This window comes from Balaenoptera ricei, chromosome 1 (assembly GCF_028023285.1).
Source record: "Balaenoptera ricei isolate mBalRic1 chromosome 1, mBalRic1.hap2, whole genome shotgun sequence".
NCBI lineage: Eukaryota > Metazoa > Chordata > Mammalia > Artiodactyla > Balaenopteridae > Balaenoptera > Balaenoptera ricei.
The window spans coordinates 64,695,355-64,715,847 of NC_082639.1; the positions used below are offsets into that span (position 1 = coordinate 64,695,355).

Below are 20,493 nucleotides of genomic sequence, written 5' to 3' on the forward strand. Positions count from 1 at the left end.
GTATAAATTATTACAACTGTTTAGGAAAAGTGTTCATCAGTATGTATCAAAAGTCTTTAAGTGGTTGTGCCCTTTGACATATTAACTCACTCCTCAAAATACCATAAATGATCTGTGAAATTGGGAAAGTCATATTAAAAAACATATTCTTTGAAGTGTTTACACCCAAATTTGAACAACCTGAAATTGAGAAATAAGTAAATCACACTAAATGCAGAGTCATTAAAAATATGTTAACATAGAATTTTAATAACATGAGAAAATGCTTATATTTAATTTAGGGGAAAAAGTATTACATAATTGTATATTGGACATGAGCTCAATGATATGAAGAATATATAAGAAATGCTCAAAATATTTTAACAATTGCTTCCTCTGAATAATAGGATTTTATTCTTTCTAATTCTCCTAATTTTCTAAATTTATATGAAAAACAAGTATTAATTTTACATTTGGCAAAATTATATAGTAATTCTGAATGATCCATAAAGCAAAATGTTAAGTTGCATTGCATATAATTTCACTACATCTGCTGGATGCAGATCTATAAACAGAATTTAGCTGGAGTAAACTTTGGTGGAAGAGAGATAGTAGTTGTGGGTCACATCTCAAAAGTCATTAAGATATAGACAGTTGATTGTGACATCACAATCGAGAACACAGGCAGCAGTATCCTGGAACTTTAGCATCCCACGGGTGCAGAGCAATATTTCAGAGGAATAAAAGAGCTTCATGTGTTGTTTACAAAGTACTTTCAATGTGAAATGGCTGAAGAGAGCATGAAATCTGAAAAAAGTTGTGCCAACTACTGGTTATATTAAAATTTTTATAAATTAAAAACTACTTACATACACCACACACACACACCACACACACACACACACACACACAGCACACACATAACAATAGCACTTACCTTGCATGCATGGTTTAAAAGGATCGAAAGAACTTATGTATGTATCTACCATGATACTTGATACAAAATGTGTTCAATAAAAGTAGCTATAAGCTTGGTTTCCCAGGGAGTACAGAAATCACTGGTTGCAAAACAGAAAAATAGTCAGCAATCAGGAATCCACAAAGAAGTCCTGAGAATCACAACACAGTGATATGGAGTTTGAGATGAGCAACATTCAGACATCCAAGCAGGTAGGCAACACTAGAGAGTTCAATCAATGAGCGCTATTAGCTAAAATGATGGATTTGGAGTATCTAACAAGAGTTTAGCAAACAGTAACTACTTTATAAATAGTAAAAATTAAAATCCCAACAATCTTGTAACCAGTAACCAGAGTTAAACTTAAAAAATAATCTATTTTGCCCAAGTGATACAGGTGCTCTCAGGCATACAAAGTTCTGGGGCATGTTGTCTTGCTATGTGTAGTATAAGCTCTTTAGCCTGGGATTTATGCATTGTATAGGCTGGTCCAATCTTCCTTTCAGTCTTTACTTCCTAAAGCACCATGTACATACCCTGTGCTGCTTGCTATTTGTCTGTTCCTTTGTCTGTTCCTTTGTTCCTCTATAAATCCCCTCTGCTCACCATTTGTTGAATGAACAACCAAAGAAATGAACAATTATAAAGAGAAACTTATGTATCCACTATTTTGCTTAAGCATATAAAAAAAAAAAAAAACAGCATAGAGGCCTCTTTGAATCTCTGCTGATGTTGCACAGATTGATTTTTAATGATTTTTTTGTTGTCTGTTCATATGTTTCTTGAAATAAATATGTGATTTTCAAGACTGACGTGACCATTTGGTTTGCAGCGGCTGCCGCAGCAGACATGGCTTACCACCATATCAGACCTCCCATCGGCTATTCCATTCCCAAGCCCATATCATCTCTGCTGATGCGAGGGTGGAATGCATGTCCCGAAGTGAGTAATTTTTACTTCCTCTTAGAAAATGTGTTATGGTCAACATCTGTCACAAATAGTGTAGCTCCAAAGTCTACTCTCAGTGTGTATTTTAAGACTGTCAAGGCAGGAAGACTGATTTGCTTTCTGCTCTTTAGTCTCTAATTGCCTCAAGAAGTCTGAGTATCTCATATTTCTTTGCTGTTGCTCTCTGATTCTGAAATGTTTCTCACAACTGATTAGTAAGAGACCCTGGTATGACAGATGACTCAGTCTCGTCTCAGCTGCAATTTTATTAACTATGCCTGAACCACACTTAGTCACTTTTTTCAAGAAAGAAGTTTGGCACAAGATGGATTTGTGTGGGCTTTTCACCATGAGGCAGGCCTGCAGGCAAAGAACCCATGACCAGTGGTCTTCTTTGAGCCCTGGCTCAAGCAGGAGGCTAGCCCTGGTCCTAGTCCTTCTCTAACTCTCTGAGTGACTGTATGACAAAGTAGCTAAGAGCATAGATTTAGCGTTTAAATGGAGGAATCAATATTAGGGAAGGAATAAGCAAAGTAGGATATGTAAACAGTGAAAAAAAATTAATATGATCATAGATCTGAGAGAGTAGAGGGGAACAGTCATATAATCCCAGAATGAAATCCCAGATCATCTGTCTGCAGGAAAGGATTCTTCCGAAACGTACCAGATAGATTGGTGTCTACTTTGTTCTCACAGATTGACAAAGGAGGAGATTTCACAACTTCTCTCTTGATATCACAGTTTTATACAGTGTCTAAGAATCCCCCTGCCAGTATGTCTGATGTCTATTGAAATCCTTGTGTTTTGACGTCAGCCCGCGTTGATTCTTCTGCTCTACGTGGAGGGAATTAGTTCACACTCTTCACACTGGAGATCCTCATACACAAAGGCCCAATAGCCCTTAATTGTCCGGTGCAAACCATCCTAGTTATTGTTGTCCTTTTCTCATATGACCTTGATTCTGATCCTTCCCAGACACTTTACCTCTCTTCAACAAGGGAGCAGATAAAGTAGGCTGTTGGTATCTCACCAAAGGAGAAACAGAATAAACCCTAGTCCAGATGTTTGGAAGGAGAAAGCAAATTTCCCGTTCTGTTCCTAAAGGCAAAACCAGACCGAGTCATCTCCCAATCCTACAAGTATACACAAAAACTCTTATGAAGAAAAAGGAAGATAATTATGGAACATGGACTGAGTATCTCGGAAGAAATAACCTCTTCCTCTGACCATTTAATTCACCAGATTATATATTTATTTATGTAGAATCTTCTCTCACTACCAGAATGTTAGCTCTATAAAAGCAGGGACTTTTGTGTTTGTTCATTTTGTTTTCTTTGCTGCTGTAACCTCCTTACCTAGAACTGTACCTAGTAGATGCTCAAAAATATATGTTGAGTAAATGAATGAATATCACTATTGCTTATCAATGCTTCCAATCCCCTTATCTGAAATACAAGGTTTAGAAAATTGTCTTGAAAATTACATGACTTAAAATAGTTTGGGAAAAGCTTTCTTTGTCTTTCGGTATGAATCTCAGGCATATTTTCTAGGAATAACTGTGTCAGGCACCTAATCCAGAATTTCCTTCTCTCCTTGGGGTATGAACTATTCTAAAATATACCATAACAATCAAAGGGAATCACTTCTGTTTTTTGTTAACTGACTCTTCATGATTATAGATAAGGGACATGGAAGTTTTAATTTGGAATAAAAGCAAGTCATTGGCACTTCTAAAAGCATTTTTTAGGTAGGATGGGTACCAGAAGTAACAGTTTGGAAACTGAGAAAGAGAAACCAGAATAGAATCAAAGGAGAATGCTATTAAAGATTAAAAATAAAGATACTAAGAGGTCAAAAATTGAGTGCTTAGTAGAAAAGTCTTGTTGCTAAGCAGGGAAGTACAGGGCTCTGGGGATGAGGTTCTCCCAGAGGAGGATGGAGAGAAAGTATAGTAGGAAAGTTAAGTCTCTGACTGGCTGGCAATATTTGTGCTTGTCAGTCAGGTGGCTCCCGGTTTGGCTGTGGTATCCATCTCAGCATTATAAATTTGAGCTGCTTCTGTATGTGACATGCCTAAGTCATCATTTCATTGCCCAGTAAGGTCTTCACCTAGTCAGTAAGCTAAGTACTGAGGAGAAAGGGAACAACGGGCTAGTTTTCACTCTTTCCTTAAATAATTATTTACTGAGTCTCTACTATATACAGCCCCAGGGATGGGTGAGGATATTCAATGGAGATGTGCTCTTAATGGCGCTTAAGGTCTAGCGGTTATATGGAGATTAATAGAATAAACACATTACTGGTTTTATAGTTACAAACCAAGATGAAGGAAACCAAGATTAGATGAGAATGAATGTTAAAGGAATACTAGCAAGTGGGGGACAAAGAGCTAGGTCAGGGAAGGCTTCCTGGAAGAGGTGATACTTGAGCTGAGATTATAAGCATAAATAGGAATTTGATGAATGAATGAGGTTGGTGAGAGAGAAAGAGTTCAAGGAAACAGAACATGGGCAAATTCATTGTGAGAAAAGACACAAGGGAGAGACTTAGTTATTGGAACATTGTAGCTACTGAGGGGCTATACCAGACCCTCATTTGAAACAAATTCATATTTAGATCTCAGACACTAACATGATGCTGCCTGGTCATTGTTTGCTAGGTTATCAACTTCACTTCTCATTCTTTGTCTTATGTCTGTCTTTGCTTCATTCCTTAAATTTGAAACACATTATTGTCTCCTGTGCATGTCTTCTTAGTCAAGACTCATAAAAATAGAAGAGGACAATGAAAACACTAGCCTATTGGAGATAGAGGGTGCTTGCTAGAAAACAGTGAGAAGTGGGAAAAAGTTCTGATGATTAGATGGAATCAGATTTTGGAAAGCTTTGGAAACCAGACTAGGGAATTTGGACATGAAATTAGACAATTATATTTTGTCTCTAAAGTAGTGAAAGATATGATAAAAGTAATTTTCTGGAAAGTTCATCAGAGTTTGGTATGAAGGATTTATTCACTTAAAGAATTGTATGTAGTTCCTGTGGTGAGGCAGGCACTGAATTATCTCATAGTGTGCACTGGAATAGCTAAGCATCGTTTCTTAGTGTAGGCTGTGTATTATATGCTCCACATTACCCTGGAATGTTTGTTAAAATGAAGACTCTGGGATCCTATTCTAAATCTACTGAATCAAAATCTCTGGGATGGAGCCTGGGACTTTGCATTTTAACGTGCACCCCAGGTGATTTGTGCCCAATAAAGACAGAGAACTAGTGGGGTGACACAGAAGCAAAAGACACTGAAGTCAGAGTCTCTAGCTGGGCTGCTATTGCAGTAGTAATCCAGTTGGTTACAACACAAAGACTACAATGGTTACCATGGGGATTCGGGAGCAGGGGTAAGTCTGAGAACTACTTCAAAGGAAACATAAGAGAAGCAGGGAAAAGACCGGATTTAGGAAGTGGATGAGAGGAAAGAGTCCAGGAGAACTGTCATCACTGCCTTCTGAGTGAAAGCTAGTGAGCAGAATACTTTTAAGCCCTTAGATATGAGGGACATTGTTGGCAGTGACAAACAAAGCTAACAGCTCTACAGTAAAATGAAGGTGCTTAAAAGAAGATAGGAAAATGGAAAAGAAAGATAGTTACAGAGAAAAAGAGTAACCTGCTCCACAAAACTGAGGGAGCTGGCAATTATAATACAGTAAACTTAATGTGCAAGAAGAAGTTGGCATAGATGCTCTTCTTACCTTCAAGGTGCTTGACAAAAGGAAGTGGGATCAGGGGAGGCAGACAGATGGCATAGGAGTTGAGCTCGAGGAGAGAGGGGAGAGGAGTCGGAGTTAAAAGCAAGAACATTTTGAATCCAGGGAAAGAAGAGAGATAATAAGTTTAGGAAGTTTTCAAAATAAGAGAGTTGTCATTTGCTACCAATTCTGAATAGGAAAGAAAACAGGAAATAGGGGGGCATGTAAGCAATATTTACATTGTTCTAATAGTTTTTAAGCTTTATAATATTGCCGCATGTAGATATAAAGATATAGAGACTTCGATATAGAGACAGGGGAAGAGAAAGTTAGTTGCATTTGTGACCTTTTTTCCCACTAGAAAATGTGAAATATTATAGTATTCTACACCATGATGTTATGCTTTCAACATTTTACTAGGATATCACTAATAATATTGAGTATACCTCTATCTTTCAAATAAGTGTGGCTTTGAATAAGAAATGCATATTCTATTATGGCTTTTAAATCTAATATTTATAAAGACATTTCTCTCCTGTGCATAAGGAAGAATACTCACACCAAACAGTAGTGGCATGCCAAACTCAAGAGCTCAAGCCTTGAAAGCTTACATGCTATTGGGTTATTTAGTTTTCAAAATCTTAAGTTAATAACAATTGGCAATAAAGCTTGTTAATATTCCTTTTGTTCTCGAGCTATTGTGTTGATTTTGAAGTCCCATTTGTTCTAAAATGATTGAAGTCGAGATCTCCACCTAGTGGATTTATAGGATTTTACAGATTTTACAGAAATGGCCTACTACCTCTGGAAATCCTTAAATTTTTCTCTTAGAGAAATAACAGTTTTTAAAGACTTCTACTTAGGATCTAGCATAATTGTCAATAAAACAGTCGCAAATGGTTGAAATATGCTAATATGCATATCAGCTAGACTACAGTTAACAAACAAAGCTCAATTTTTATTTTCATACCATAATTAGGAAAACAGATCAGGCACAAGTATGAATATATAATCATCTATGTCAAAAGCAATATTGTAATACCACTAATTGAGATGTGTATAGTAATTTCCATAAAATAATCATCAAGTGTAAATCGGCTCAAGTACTTTTTTCTTATTTAATCTTTCATTTGCTTAAGGCTTTTTTTTTTAATGTTTGCTTTCTTTTCCAAGATGAGACACAACTCTTCTTTCCCATTTTCCCATTCCTTAGAGAAGCAAACTCAATTAATTGTGTCAAACATATCTCGTGGCTCTTTGATTTTTTGCATTATATTCAACTGTGTACTTTTATTTTATTGATAACAAAGAGTTACTGAGGATTTTTCCTCCAAAATACTGCATTTGAAATGCATGCAAAGGCAAGGGAGTGTTTGTGTGTCCTTTTGAAGAAAGCTAAAGTAGAAAAGGATTATTATTTGAGTTATTTTGTTCACTTTGTTCTGCCCCTAAAGGTGATGAATTAACATATTCAGCAGATTGTGGACACAATGTAGGTTTAGGAGCGGAGTTTTCAGCTTCATTTATTCTTCTAAGAATTAGAGACACCTTATTTTCTGCCTCAAAACTAATGTCTTTTAACTCTGGTAATGTCTCCCCTGTCATTGCACCTTCTTTATGTGCACTGTTATCTTTATCTGTTTGAAAATCTTGAACTTCTCTCAAATCATGCATATTACTGTTAATTTTAAGATCTATTTCACTACAAGGTAGTCTATTTTTGGTTTCATGGGAACTCGTCATTCTCAAATCCTTAGCTGTAATAGTCGCCTCAACAGAGTTTGAATCATATAATATATGTTTTTCACCTTTTCCATTTTCCCAAGTTTGTTGCTTTTCTTTTGTGGTGCCATTTAAGGTCATCTGTGTGGTCCTAATTAACATACTAGAATTTGCCTTGCTTTCTTCGAACATTTTTTTCTCTTCTTTCCCTACTAATTTTATCTCCAGTGCTTCAGCGCCATCATCTCTGGGCAATGCATTTGTGCTGTCAATTCCTTTTTCACTACTATTGGTTAGAGGCCAGATGGCTTGAGTACTAAGAGAGGTACTGATATCCTTGGGAAGCTCTCTTTTATTTTGGTATGGAATAGAATTTGTCTTCATAAATGTAAAGTTGCCCTTGGATTGTGTCCGGGAAATAGGAGAGGAATCATAAGTTTCTGTTTTAGGAAGTTTCTTTTCTACATCATTTCCCTCACCCATAACACAAATTTCCACAATTGGATGTGATATTTTGGGTTCTGTCATTAATGTTTTTTCTTCGTTTCCAAGTTGTTCGTGACTTGAGAGTTGCTCTACACGTTGTGAGGTTTGATTTTGATCTAAAGTATGTTCCTTGTAGGTTTCAGTCCCATGGATTTGATTCCCCAGGGACAAAGAAAACTGGTTTAGCTCACTGGTCTTTGATTTGTCCTGCTCCATGTGTTCAGTGGGCTCTGTCGCCCCTTGGTCAGTAGCCCCCCTAGAATGGTGGGATGGTAAAATATCCCTTCCTATGTTTTCGAAAGTCGCTGGTGAGTAACAAGGAATGCCCAGTGCAAGGTGAGCTGCACCTCCCACTTGCTCAGCTGAGACGGGAGAGTGTGACTGCCTGTGTTCAGTCACAGTGGGTGTTGGCTGAGGCAATGTTGATGGGTTTCCATCAGGAATATGACCAGTAGGGTGACAATTGCCTTCCATAGAGCTCTGGTTGGCCACTGACAAGTTGTCAGCACTGAAGAGAGGAGCCTTTTTAATGTTTTTTCTGTAATATGGGGTCTGCTTTGGGGCATGTTTGAGAGGCAGCCGTTTTGTAGTGAATCTAACATAGTTGTTACTCTCTGACTGTTGGTGAAAATCTGCAGAGGACACAAGGTTTATTTTGGCTTCTTTCTCAGAAACTTTGGAGAATTTATTAGAAGGTGACAACACTTGTCTGTGTTTCTTTGGGAATTCTGGCAACGATTTTTCTGGATGGACTCTAATTTTTCTAAAAGGGTTTAAATTTAATTTTATCCTTAAATTGTGTCCTTTAATTTTCCCTTTGAAGTCAGATTGATTGGTTCTCTTCTTTTGCAGAATCTGTGGATCAGTAAGCCATTTTCCTCCTTTGTTTCTCTCCTGAGGATTGCTACATTTTTTGAGATCCAAGTTAGTCAGGTGGTTACTTTGATTTTTCTGCTCTTTCCAATGGCTTGATGTTTTGGATGGCATCACCAAACTACTTTTTTCTACTAAATCAGGATGATGAAAGCTAACCCTCTTAGGGGAATATGTTTTCTTGATTTTTGTTGATAACCCCAATATCTCCATGTTGTCCTCACTCATGAGGAATTTTTCTATTGCTCTGTTAATTTGGATTTGCTCTTTCTTGGGCTTTGAAAGTTCTCGACGATTTGGCTTCCTTTCTTTCACATAATCTTGAAATTGATCACAGGGCACATATTTACAGATAAGACACCCGTTTGGCTGCAAATACCCAGGCCTGCTTCGTGTTAACAGCCCACAAGGATCATCATATTTTGATCTATGTTTTTGTAAGATTGTTTGTACAGAGTGTTCCTCAGGCTCACAAGGCTTGGATGATGAGTCTATAATAAAATGTCTCAGCCTGTGTGGTTGTAAGCCATTGTCTCCTTTTTCTATTGGAGGCTGCCATGATTCATTTGTTAAATGCTTTTCAAGACTTTCTCTTGCCAAGGCTGAAGCAGATGTTGCATATCTTCTACTAAATGTGTCACTGCTGATATCTGCTGAACAATAAATGCAGGAATTTAGCACTGAGCAGAGTTTTATTACTCCAACCAAACAGATGCTTAGAAGCCTTATGAAAGGTGCAAAAAGGACTCCTCTGATTATGGCAATTCTTGAAAATTTCCTAATTTTTAACCAAATCCTCAAGGGACATTTGGCAGTTTGGTGTGTTTGCAATGACACTCTTTACGGCCACATTTTAATCAGTTGTGATGCTGATGTAAAAGTTGTGGAATTAGAAATAAAAATATTCATAGTTGTAAATCTTTAGATTAGTTGTCCATGAGGTTAGCTTTAAATATGAATAATATCTAAATTCTTTCCAAGTGGCTAGAGTAATTTTTTTCTCAATTCATTTACCACTTGGGACTAAATATTAGGAAGAACATAATAAAATATTGAGTAATATGTAGGTTTCAAGCAGATGATAACCTCAACAATAACAGAGAGATACTTGTGATATTACTGGTTCCAATAAGGCAGAGTCCGTATCTGCTTTACTTGGCATCATTTAATATTCATTAAATATTTGTTAAATGAATATGTGTTTTGGACTATGGCCTGGTCTGTGTTGAAAGAATCTGTCTGAGACTTTTAAATGGTGCATGTTAATACAATATTTATTAATGATACATGTTAAATAATATTAGTGACAAAAATATTAGTAATATTTCACCATTAATTGAGCATAAGAGGTAGGCATTGTGTTAAATATTGTACATTCCTTTTTTCATTTAAGAGACCTGATCCCTTGGACAAGTCCTATTTTCCTAGCACATTTACAGAGGAAGAAACAAGTTTAGAGAGGTTGCATGTTTTCTCCCAGTCACATGTCCGCTAAATGATATGGCAGAATTTGACCCAGGTCTGTCTGTTACTAAACCCTATCCTCTTCCACAATGCATATTAAGTTTAAAATTACATCTTACCCGTGTACTTTTTCTTGTTTTGTGAAATTGGTTTATCCAAAGGAAGAAAGAAGTATTCGTTTCAGTGATAGAAAGAAAGAGGTGAAAAAAGCCCCAACTTGCATCCAGTTCTAATCTAAGATCTAACTTCAACTCTCTGAGTAACCTTGAAGAAGCCATTTACTCGCTGGAAATCAGGAGATTAGACAAGTGGGAACTTTATGTGGGTATAAAATTCTTCTGGGGAAAGAATTGCTAGCCTTTAACATATTCTAAGAGAGTTCTGTGGCTCAAAGATAAATATTAAAAGCTATTGGACTAGATCACCTCTAAAATCTCCTCTACCCCTGACATACTGTAATTCTATGTTTCCGAGTTAGAAGCCCTAATTAGAGTGATATTGCCTCTTACAGACTTCTATTCTGGAGCAGGTGTGGTCTTGAACGTTTTCTCTCCAATAACTGTCCTTTCCAGCTTCAGTACAATGCCTGGCATGTACAAAATTTCAAGTCTTTCTTAAAAGTAATTGTACTGATTTGACAAACCAGCATTTGTGTGAAACAAGAGACTGGGTTTTAAATGGTTAAGAGGCCACTTTCCCTTTAGTATAGGAGTTTTCCACAGAGAAGTGAAGGCTCTGGACAAAGCTAAAATGAAACATCTGCCTAAGGTATGATTCTATTGAAAGGCTAAGTGCTTATTGCTTTATAAAATAAAACCAATCTGATCGGGTTTCTATGGCAGCTGTTTTCTTCCTTGGCCATTCCTCTTTTCAGTCAAATCATCAGGTCCCCGAAACTGGTAAGATCTGAAGTCTGGGGGATGCAATGGCATAAATTCACATCCTGCTTTATACCACATATGGAATAACATACAGTTTCATTCTTTTCCAATTGTCCCCAAATCCATCCTTAGGGCCAGATCCCCATGGTAAGAATTTCTTGGGGCAGCACCTCTGTCATTCATATTCTGAGAGAAAGCTCGGCCTGTCGTAAACCAATTCAAATAAACGACAGGAACCTCCTTACAGAGCAGCTGTCAAAGGTTTCACTGTTGAGCCTGAAAGCATTGCCTTACCATTCAGGGAGAAAAAGGAAGACATTTAATTCATTGCCTCCACCTAAATATTGACATCACCCATGTACAGTGGGTAGATGTCACAGCCAGATTCACTTGGCTTCCAACATGGGACAATGAATTAAGTCCTGACTTTCCCTGAACTGGGAAGTTATCATCCCTGACAGCTCAGCAAGCAAAGTATGTGTCTTGACATCATTCCTGAAATGAATCACTAGCATTAGAAGACCCATTCTTCTAACATGTCATGCTCTGGGAAGGTTGCTTACTGTAGAACTGGCATTAGACTCGAAGGATGTTGGAATAGAAGCCGATACTCAGCCTCCTATAAATCTTAACAGCACTATTGCTATTTAAAAGGCTTCTTAAAAACAAACAAACCAAAAAAAGCATTGTTAGGTGTTGGGTCACAAAATTCACTTGCCAATGGGCACAAGGTGTACTCTCAGCTCCTGAGGGTGGGAAGAATCCATCTACACCTCACTCCATACGCACAAAGATACATGGCCAGTATCTTTAGGAGAGGAATAGGCTGGTGCCACCATGATTTTTACGGCATTTCTCTTTTGAGGAAATCAAAGGAGGCTACCCTTTCGAAGGGATTTAAACAGAGTGGGATTTTCTAAAACAAGACAACTCACCTATTGTTCTTGTTACATGCTGTGGCAGAGTTTGAGGTTGGACTTCCCCAGGCTCACGATTCCTCAGCTTTTCAGCTCTCTTTGGACAATATCTTGTAAGTAAGCTGGCTTCATTAAATGCTGCCATATTCCCAGGAGGCTCTGAACATCCTGACTGCAGCAGTCTGCCACCAAAGCAGAAGAAAGTGCTGTCTGCCCCATGGCCCTTCCCTTTCAGGTTTCTAAATGATCTGTCAAGGACTGTGGACTCAGAGGCCAGTACTGCTTGATGGCTGTTTTCCTGTAAGAGTGGCATTTCCTTTCTGGACCCCACAATGGACATGACCTTTATTTCGTTTTCCTGAGTTAAGTGGCAGTTACAGTATCCCTCAGCGTGGTAATTTCTTGCCTCATGATCACACGGGGATTCATCGAAGGTTCTGCAAGGAAGGTTTTCTGTGTGTTCATTTGCTTTGCCTTGTTGGAGTTTCCAGTTAAATACAACTAAACCTAGGCAAGTGAGACCAACAGCTCCTGTGACAAATAGAGAGACTATTAAAAGATAACATCATAGGAAGAAACATATAAATCATCAAATGTGAAATCCACAAATATCAAGGTTAATGGCTTAAAGGGTGTCGAAATGGGTGGGAAATCTATCACCATGTGGAAAAATATTAGCCCAGACAGAGGATATTTAATCAACATTGTTCCGTTTTCCAATTTGGATCTTCCTTTGTATCGATTAAAAATTATAAGAAACAATACCATCTGGAATGTGTTTGACAGAAAAAGGGGTTTTTTTCATGGACTGAAATTCATTCAAGATAAAATAATTCCTGCAAAAAAAAATTCTTTTCTGCCTATGGGAAATGAAGCTTCCTATTTCTTAATCCCATAGTCAATAAAAATAGACCACATTTAGCATATACCCTGAAATTCTCATGTACAATAACCTCCTACTCCCCAAGAAAAAAAGATTCTACAAGCTATTGCCATATTTTAATCATCTCTAAAGATTCATCCCCTACCTCAGAATACATCATTGGCTTCTATTAGCATAAAGGTCAAACTCCTTGGCATTCAAGACTCAGTATAATCTTGCCATAACCTTCTTTCCTAGCCTCATTTTTTATTATTTCCCACATTCAAACGTTATGTTTCAAACTCTTCAATTCATTAGTCTTAAAATGTACTTCTAAGCCTTTGTGTATTCTCTCAATGATGCTTCTAATACTGTCTCCTATCTCTGCTTATTTGAATTTCATTTATCCTTTAAAATCTAAATCCTACCTCCCAATTTCTTGACACGTTTGTTATTTTTTTCCCATCTTGCAAAGATCACTCCCTTCTTTGAACTACCACAATAAAATTATTGACATCTAATCTCAGAATTCCTGGTACTGTCATTTCATGTTCTCTATAGGCTAGCTTATCCTCTAAATAACATCGTAAACGGCAGTGTTTCTCAAGCTCAAGTGCAGAGTCTAACCTGTTTCTACTTCACTGTTTCTCATCTTGACAAACAGCATCTTCAACCACATAGATGTTCATACCAAAGTCTCTGAGTTACACCCAACTCTCTCTCTGACACAGTGATTTCCTTTTTTCTTGGCACTTAAAACAGTATAAAATTATTATGTTCACTTATTCATTTGCTTGTTCACTGTCTGTCCTCCCCTGCTAGAATTAAGCACTATGAGGAAATGGATCTTTTCAGTCTTATTTGATATTGTATCTCCAGTGCTCTCAACACTGGCACAGAGAAGGCATCCCAGAATTGTTTATTGAATATTCTTAAATAAACAGAAGGAATTCTGTTTATGAATCCTAATAATGAAAAGCACTGAGTGGTCTAATCTCACAAATCTCCAAAATGATGATCAGGAGGACATGGTGTCAGTATAGGCTGAGTTTGGAGTTCTGTGTTCTGAGTCCAGCTTTACCTATAACTTGCTGTGTGACCCTGGGCAAGTCAGTTGCCCTGGAAAACTCAGTTCCCCGACTCTGGAGATGAGGAAAGTGAATAAGATGATACCAGCATTCCAGACTCCTTGATTGCACTATGCCTGGTTCTCTCCACTGCAGACAACTTTAATGAAAATGTGATGATATTTTTTAAACTTGAAAGAAAAGAGAAGGGGTCAGGCATAGTTGTTTCATTTTTTCCTGTTAAAGATGAAGATTAACCAAATAGAATAGCAGTTTCTGGCAAAATCTGCCAACCTTTTTGTAGCTTACTAGATCGTAACTTTTTAAGCCCCATTTTTATTTCTTTGACAACAATACACTCTTGGAAAGTGCTATAACATATTGAAATAATGAAATCTCTATTAAAAACACAACGTTTTTTAAAAGTAGTGGCAAAAGTTAGATCAGAACATTTTAATTGCCAGATCCTAGAGTCTGGGTTTTTCCAAAGGTTTTGGTTTTTAAATGTTAAAAACATGAAAATAATAAAATTTTAGAAACATCTCTGTATCTCTTACATGGAGTAAGAAAACTCAGGATTCAAAGCTCTGTTCTGATACTTTTCTTGGGAACATTTTCTAACCTCTCTGAGCCTTAGTTTTCCTCCTCTATCAAACAGGAATAATTAATACCACTCAGAGATCAAGTGAGATAATATATGTGACATGTTTAATACAGTATTTTGATATAGTAAGATTCAGTGAATGGTCATTGTTATATGTTATTGTGGTTGTAATTGCTGCTGCTGCTGCTTTTTAGGCTTGGTATTGTCCTATTAGATCCTAAAAGCCTCAGCTGTTAGGAAAAATAATCCAAAACAAATCATTAAGAGAATACTTTGTATGGCTGATGCAGTTACTAAACCAAATAATAAAGGAAAGAAAGACCTAAATTTTCTTAAATGCATGAATCAGCCACTGAAATGAGAGTAGGCGTAATCTGATTATGGGATAAAGTTTCTCAGTAATTGTGTCCAAACCGCGAGGAACCACTCACTCTCCCGCTATTGTTTGCTAGAGCTATGTCTGTGTCACATTACCACTCAGGTATGGTCACTTTCTATTACTGCAGAGAGCAAAAGCAGCAGATGAAGATCGTGGGTAGGCTGAACCTACTATCAAGAAGATGGCTGAATTTTCATTGCCATGGGCATTGTTGCAATTTTTAAAAAGTATCCTAAGAATATTTCTGAGTTGGAAAGACAACAAAAATGCAAAATTAATGATAAAAATCTCATTGAAGAATTGGAAATGTTACAGCTTCATGAAAGCTTTCTCTTTTTATCCTCCAGTTCACAGAATAGGAAGTGTCAAGAGGTTAGGGGCCAATTAGCCACTTATCAGTTTTAAATTCACTGAATATGATTTTACATATTCCTTGGAATTGTGATGATTTATCTATAGCCAAAGAAGAAATAGAATCAGAGGCCAAATTTTAGTTCTAAGTGTTTTTCCCACAATCTAGAGGGATAGATTATTGACCACACTTTCACTTCAGGAGGAGTAGCACCTTCGAAGGAGTAAATCGGTATCAAAAGTCAGAGCTGTTTTAAAGAGGAATCTTGCTTAAAAACAGCATCTTTAACAATTAATCAGTGAAAGGTACATTTTTATGGTAATTTCACAAACAATAACTTAACATGCATGTAATAATATTTATAATTTATCAGCATGTTAAGCTTCCTATCATTTTGACAAAGCCTTTGGAACCTTCCAGAATTTTTATCTATCTCTACACTAATGCAGAGTTGCTACTTGGCAAAATCTTTTCTAAAAATAGACATAAATGATACCTATAAGATACTAAGTATTCTAACACATTTAAGGAAAAACTCTCTGTTGCTCTAGTGCTTTTGTCTTTTGTGGTAAATTATTTCTTAGCACGTAAAATTACTGACATGGTTACACATTTTCTAAAACAATTTATCTTCCTGAGAGAATTCAAATTCACTTCCAAGTGAATTTGATTACTGCTGGTGGTAGTTTCACTGTCTAGACCTGACACTGGTCTCCATCTACCCTGATGAAAAGGAGCTAAAAATCTGATGTTCAAGTGATTCACTGGAAACCTGCTATGGAATAATGATTTATGGCACATATTTAAAGTATATCAGTTCAGTCCTGAGTGCTATTTGCAAGTCTCTGGTCCTCCAGTGTTGGGGAACCCCCCACAAACACACACATCCCCCACATACACACACTTCTCATCACCATGGCTACCCACAGGTGCAAAGGATTTCACCATGCACTGAAAGCATACAAACATCTAGATATCTTGACAAATCTCATGCATATTTGGTCTTTGACTAATGCCACAAAGCATCACATTACATCATTCATTCAGTGAGATGTAATGATAACTGATGCATAGTTTAAAAAATTTTTAAACTACCATAGAAAATTTAAAGGATTGAATAGTATCCTCTCCTTAGTCAGTTGGGGGGTGGGGTAATGCGCCAAGTTTGTGAACAAGTTAGACAAACAGAAATCTTAAAAGAATTCAAAACCCCCAAATAGAAGAAAACCAAGGCACGTAGCAGCTAAATCACTTGCCCAAGTCACACAGCAAGTAAGAGCAGAGCTAGGTTTCAAACCTGGATAATCTAACTGCGGAGCTCATGCTTGTATAAGCTGTATATATGCTCTTGTATAAGCTTATAGAGCTGGTATAAGCTCTATAGTATTTATACAAGCACTATAGAGCAGGATGCACCTGGTTGTCATAATAGCATCTCCCCCTGCACTTGGTAGAGCCCGCTGATTCTCACTCCACCACGGAGAAGCACACCGATGGGAGTGCCTTGAGGAAATAGACTATGTCTCATCACTTTCTTAAACCCTATCTCCCAGCATCTTAATGAATGTACCAGTACTGAAATATAGACCATTCCCTCATTACAGACGAGAAAACTGCAGTCTGAATAGCAGGTTAATGTACTCAAGATCACAGTGCTAGTTATACCAGAACTAGAGCTCTTGAATTCTGGTTCAAGGCCCTTTCCTCTATGTTAGACAGCTTCTTTGCAACAGGTAATTTTTGCAACCTATGCCAAATCAACTAACATCCTCCCACACTACTGACAACCTCTCCCTTCCACAAGCCCTGGAAAGGTTCCCCAGTTGCCTGAGAAAGGCATCATTTAGTGTACTTCAAGAATATGGAGAAAAGCTGGGCACACTTCTCCCTGTCATACCTGCAAAGCCAAGGACAGTCAGCAGGGCCACATCCTGCCCTGGGAAGAGGGGACTTCTGTCCTTTAGAGCCAGAGTGAGGTTGGAAGCCTTGGAATCGCAGTTAGTCTTGGACAGCCTTAGCACACCCTTTGCAGTGGCCACAGCCATGGTGGATGGCTGACAATTTAGGTCCTTGGCATTCCTGTGCGTGCGAGCAGAAGACTTTACGTAGTTTCTTAAGAACCAGGCAAGGGGGGTAGAGATCACAAGTGCAGCTCCACTGGTTCTTATCTAAGCTCAGAAGGATTAACTGCTTCAGTGGAGTAAAAACATCCGGCAGGACTACTTCCTATAGTCGAGGCAGGGGCCGGAAGACATCTTTCCCAATGTAGGAAATACAATTGTTAGATAAATCCAGATGCCTGAGACTGTGGAGATCTGTGCCTCCCAAAGAACTGTCTGTCAGTTTAGTGACCTGATTCCCATCCAGCTGGAGCCGGCTCAGGCCCCTGGTGTTTCGGAACCAAGACCCTTGCAGGGCACGGAGAGCGTTATTGCTAAGCGCCAGCACCTGCAGACTGCGAAGCTTGCTGAAGCTGTGATCGGTAAGCGAAGAGCTGGATATTTGGTTGTGCTCCAGCAACGACGTCCGCAACTTTGAAAGGGTGTGCAGGGCGTCTTCCCGAACATCCTCGATGCCATTTCTGCTCAAGGAGAGCAGAGCAAGATTAAACAAGAGGGACAGATTTGTGCTCTCTATAGAGGAGAGATACCCATCAGTGATGATTAAAACCCTCGTGGTCACAGGGGCTGCTGTGGAGAAGAAAAGCACAGACTAGAAGCGAGTACACACACGTGGGAGGGGAGCACAGTGGAGAGCAGAGATAATCAATACCCTCTGAGCACAATCGTATCACCTGGGTAAGAACAATAAACAAAATGAAAATGACTCTCTGATTTCTCAGTTTAAGGGGAAGGTGGCTCTTTATCAGAATGATGGATTTTTATATTCTTTGTTACCATGACATGTTTATTTGAGAAACACAAACCCATCTGTTCCTTTAGATGTCAGATTTAATTCATTGTTTCGGATTATCATCATTGATGTTTTTTTGAAAGTGGCTTTTCAGGCTTTCTCTCTGTGAGGCTGTGTACTGACCTGCTCCAGCCCTGCTGGCCCAAGACAGATTCACTCAAGAGCCGAGCCTGTGTCTGAGCTCCCTAACCAGTTTTCCACAAGCAATGTATACTTATGCTGTGAAGCCAATCATCTTTTCTCTCAAACATAAAGGTGTGGATTGGGGTGGGAGAAGTGAGAAGTACCGTTGGTTTCTGCTTTTTAGCTCCAGGCTAAAAGTTGGCAACTTGGTAAGGATCGGTGTTCTCTCCAGACAACCTGAGGATCTGTCAGTGGGGTTCTCATTATAGTCTGGGCCATCTTGGCCTCCTGTCTAATATCTGTTCCCTCCAAGGAAGTCCATCATGTGATGACAGGTGGTACTCAGGGCTTCCAACTGTTAAATCCCTTCATCATAATCACCCCAGAGCTATCACTGCTCTGTCATTAGAAATCAAAGCGTTTTAACTCGATAAAGATGTATTATAATCAGGAGTTATTGTAACACATCTTTATCATGCTAAAATTGTTTTGACTGCAAATGACAGTGTCATAAGGATGGAAGAGTCCATTGTCCCTGGGAGGTCTACAGGTGATATTAGAACAATCAACCATGGGGGAAGCAAATCACAATTCCCTTATGAAATTCAGACTACATCACTGAAACAAAGAGATTAAAAAAATGTAAAAGACAAAGGATTTCCACAGTGCCTCTTTTGGAAGAATTGCTCCCATCTCCGTAGCACGAGCAAGCTTAAGTCATGGGGTTTTTGTTTGGGGGTGTTATTTTTTTTAGTATTTATTACTGATTATTTGAATTCTATTAATTCTATTAATTCTAACCAGTTTGGCATTTTTTTCCTTTCATTGTTTTTCATATGGGCTGAGGGAGTTTTGTTTTTAAGGATCCTCAGTCCTCTAGAGATTTCTGACTCTGAGGGAGCAGGCAATTGTTTCTGTCAATTACTTCTTGTCTAGGACCAGACAGGCTCCACTTGCAAATCATCCATTTGTCTCTGTGTTTATGAAATCTAACTTCACAAATGTGACACTTTGTAAATGAGAAGGAATATATAGAGGTGCAGCAATGTAGATGAGCAATATTTGTTTCTTACAAACATCAGCTATCTCTGATCAAAAAAAAAAAAATGTAGTGAAGTCAGATCTATTTGAGAGGATGGGAGTTTAGTGTTAAGTGTTTTCTATACAGATTGGAGACAGTATACAACCAACTAGCCTTGAAACTGTCTCTCTCCTGTCAGGAATGACAATGCCATCTACCTCTTAATTCTCATGGGGTCATAGGATTTTAGAAATGAAAGAACTCATTTTCTTCCACTCGATCTTAGATTTGTTTCTGAAATTTTTCCATTGGCACGGTTTATAGCTTGTTTATCTCTTCTTGGATATCAGGATGTAAATCACATTCTCCTCAAATTTGTTAATAAGGTGTCTTATTAAATTGTTGACTTAAGCAAGCAATATGTAATGAATACAGGCAGTGTATCTTGTTAGCATTTCTACAGCTCATTTACTACCAATAAAAAAAGACTACACTTTCAAAATTAGATGCACTTTGATAATAATCTGTTTTGTTGGTACATCACTTAATCTTACTAATGCTGAACAATTGCAGTTCAGGTTCCTGATTCATTGATATTTCTTCCAGCCTGTGGTAGGTTTCAAATCTGCACAAAGTGTGGACAAAATATAATTAAAGTGATCTATTTTTTTCTTTTATTAAAAAAAGTGTGTAACAATAAAATGGTGGTATTCTTTTATAAGAGCAAAATATCTCAGTTACCTCTGAAGGTCTTAAAATAGTTTTGGTTGAGACCACCAGGGACGAACAGGAAAATAAAATAATATTATCAGTCTTTAGTCAGTAAAGAAAGCTTGCTCTTTAAAAGTTTACCTCTTTCAGGCTGGGCCGAGAGATCAGTCAGTACAAAGAAAGGCATAGAAATGAATTTGTCAGGTACACTGAACACAGCTTTTTAGAGTTACTGGTTTTATTACCTACTATATAGGTTATCTGGTGACAGAGGGTTACATCTTTGGCGCACACCACACATGATATAGGGCAGGCCGCCACCAACCGCAGCATAATGGCAAAGAGATGAGCCATCCACCTGAAAGGAAAGTAGAGGGCAATGCACATCATAATGTTGGCATTTATTATCCAGGGATTTCAGTATATTCAGCTCATGAGGCATTTTGGTGATTTCTGCTTTTTAATGGGCATTTTAGGTTCTCACATGATGC

The 20,493-nt window shown here is 38.0% G+C and overlaps 2 protein-coding genes across 2 annotated transcripts in view; one reads left to right on the top strand and one right to left on the bottom strand.

The window, feature by feature from the left end:
* The window catches only part of TNNI3K (TNNI3 interacting kinase), a 311,246-nt gene that overhangs the window by 225,871 nt on the left and 64,882 nt on the right, over positions 1-20,493 (top strand). Inside the window, exon 23 of the mRNA XM_059924452.1 lies at positions 1,770-1,879. Coding sequence (XP_059780435.1) covers positions 1,770-1,879 — 110 coding nt within the window. The remainder of the gene's footprint in view (positions 1-1,769; positions 1,880-20,493) is intronic.
* On the bottom strand, positions 7,023-20,335 carry LRRC53 (leucine rich repeat containing 53). The gene is given in 5 exon segments (XM_059893550.1): positions 7,023-9,358; positions 11,989-12,501; positions 17,132-17,366; positions 17,368-17,924; positions 20,248-20,335. Coding segments are annotated over 5 exon segments (3,729 nt in total).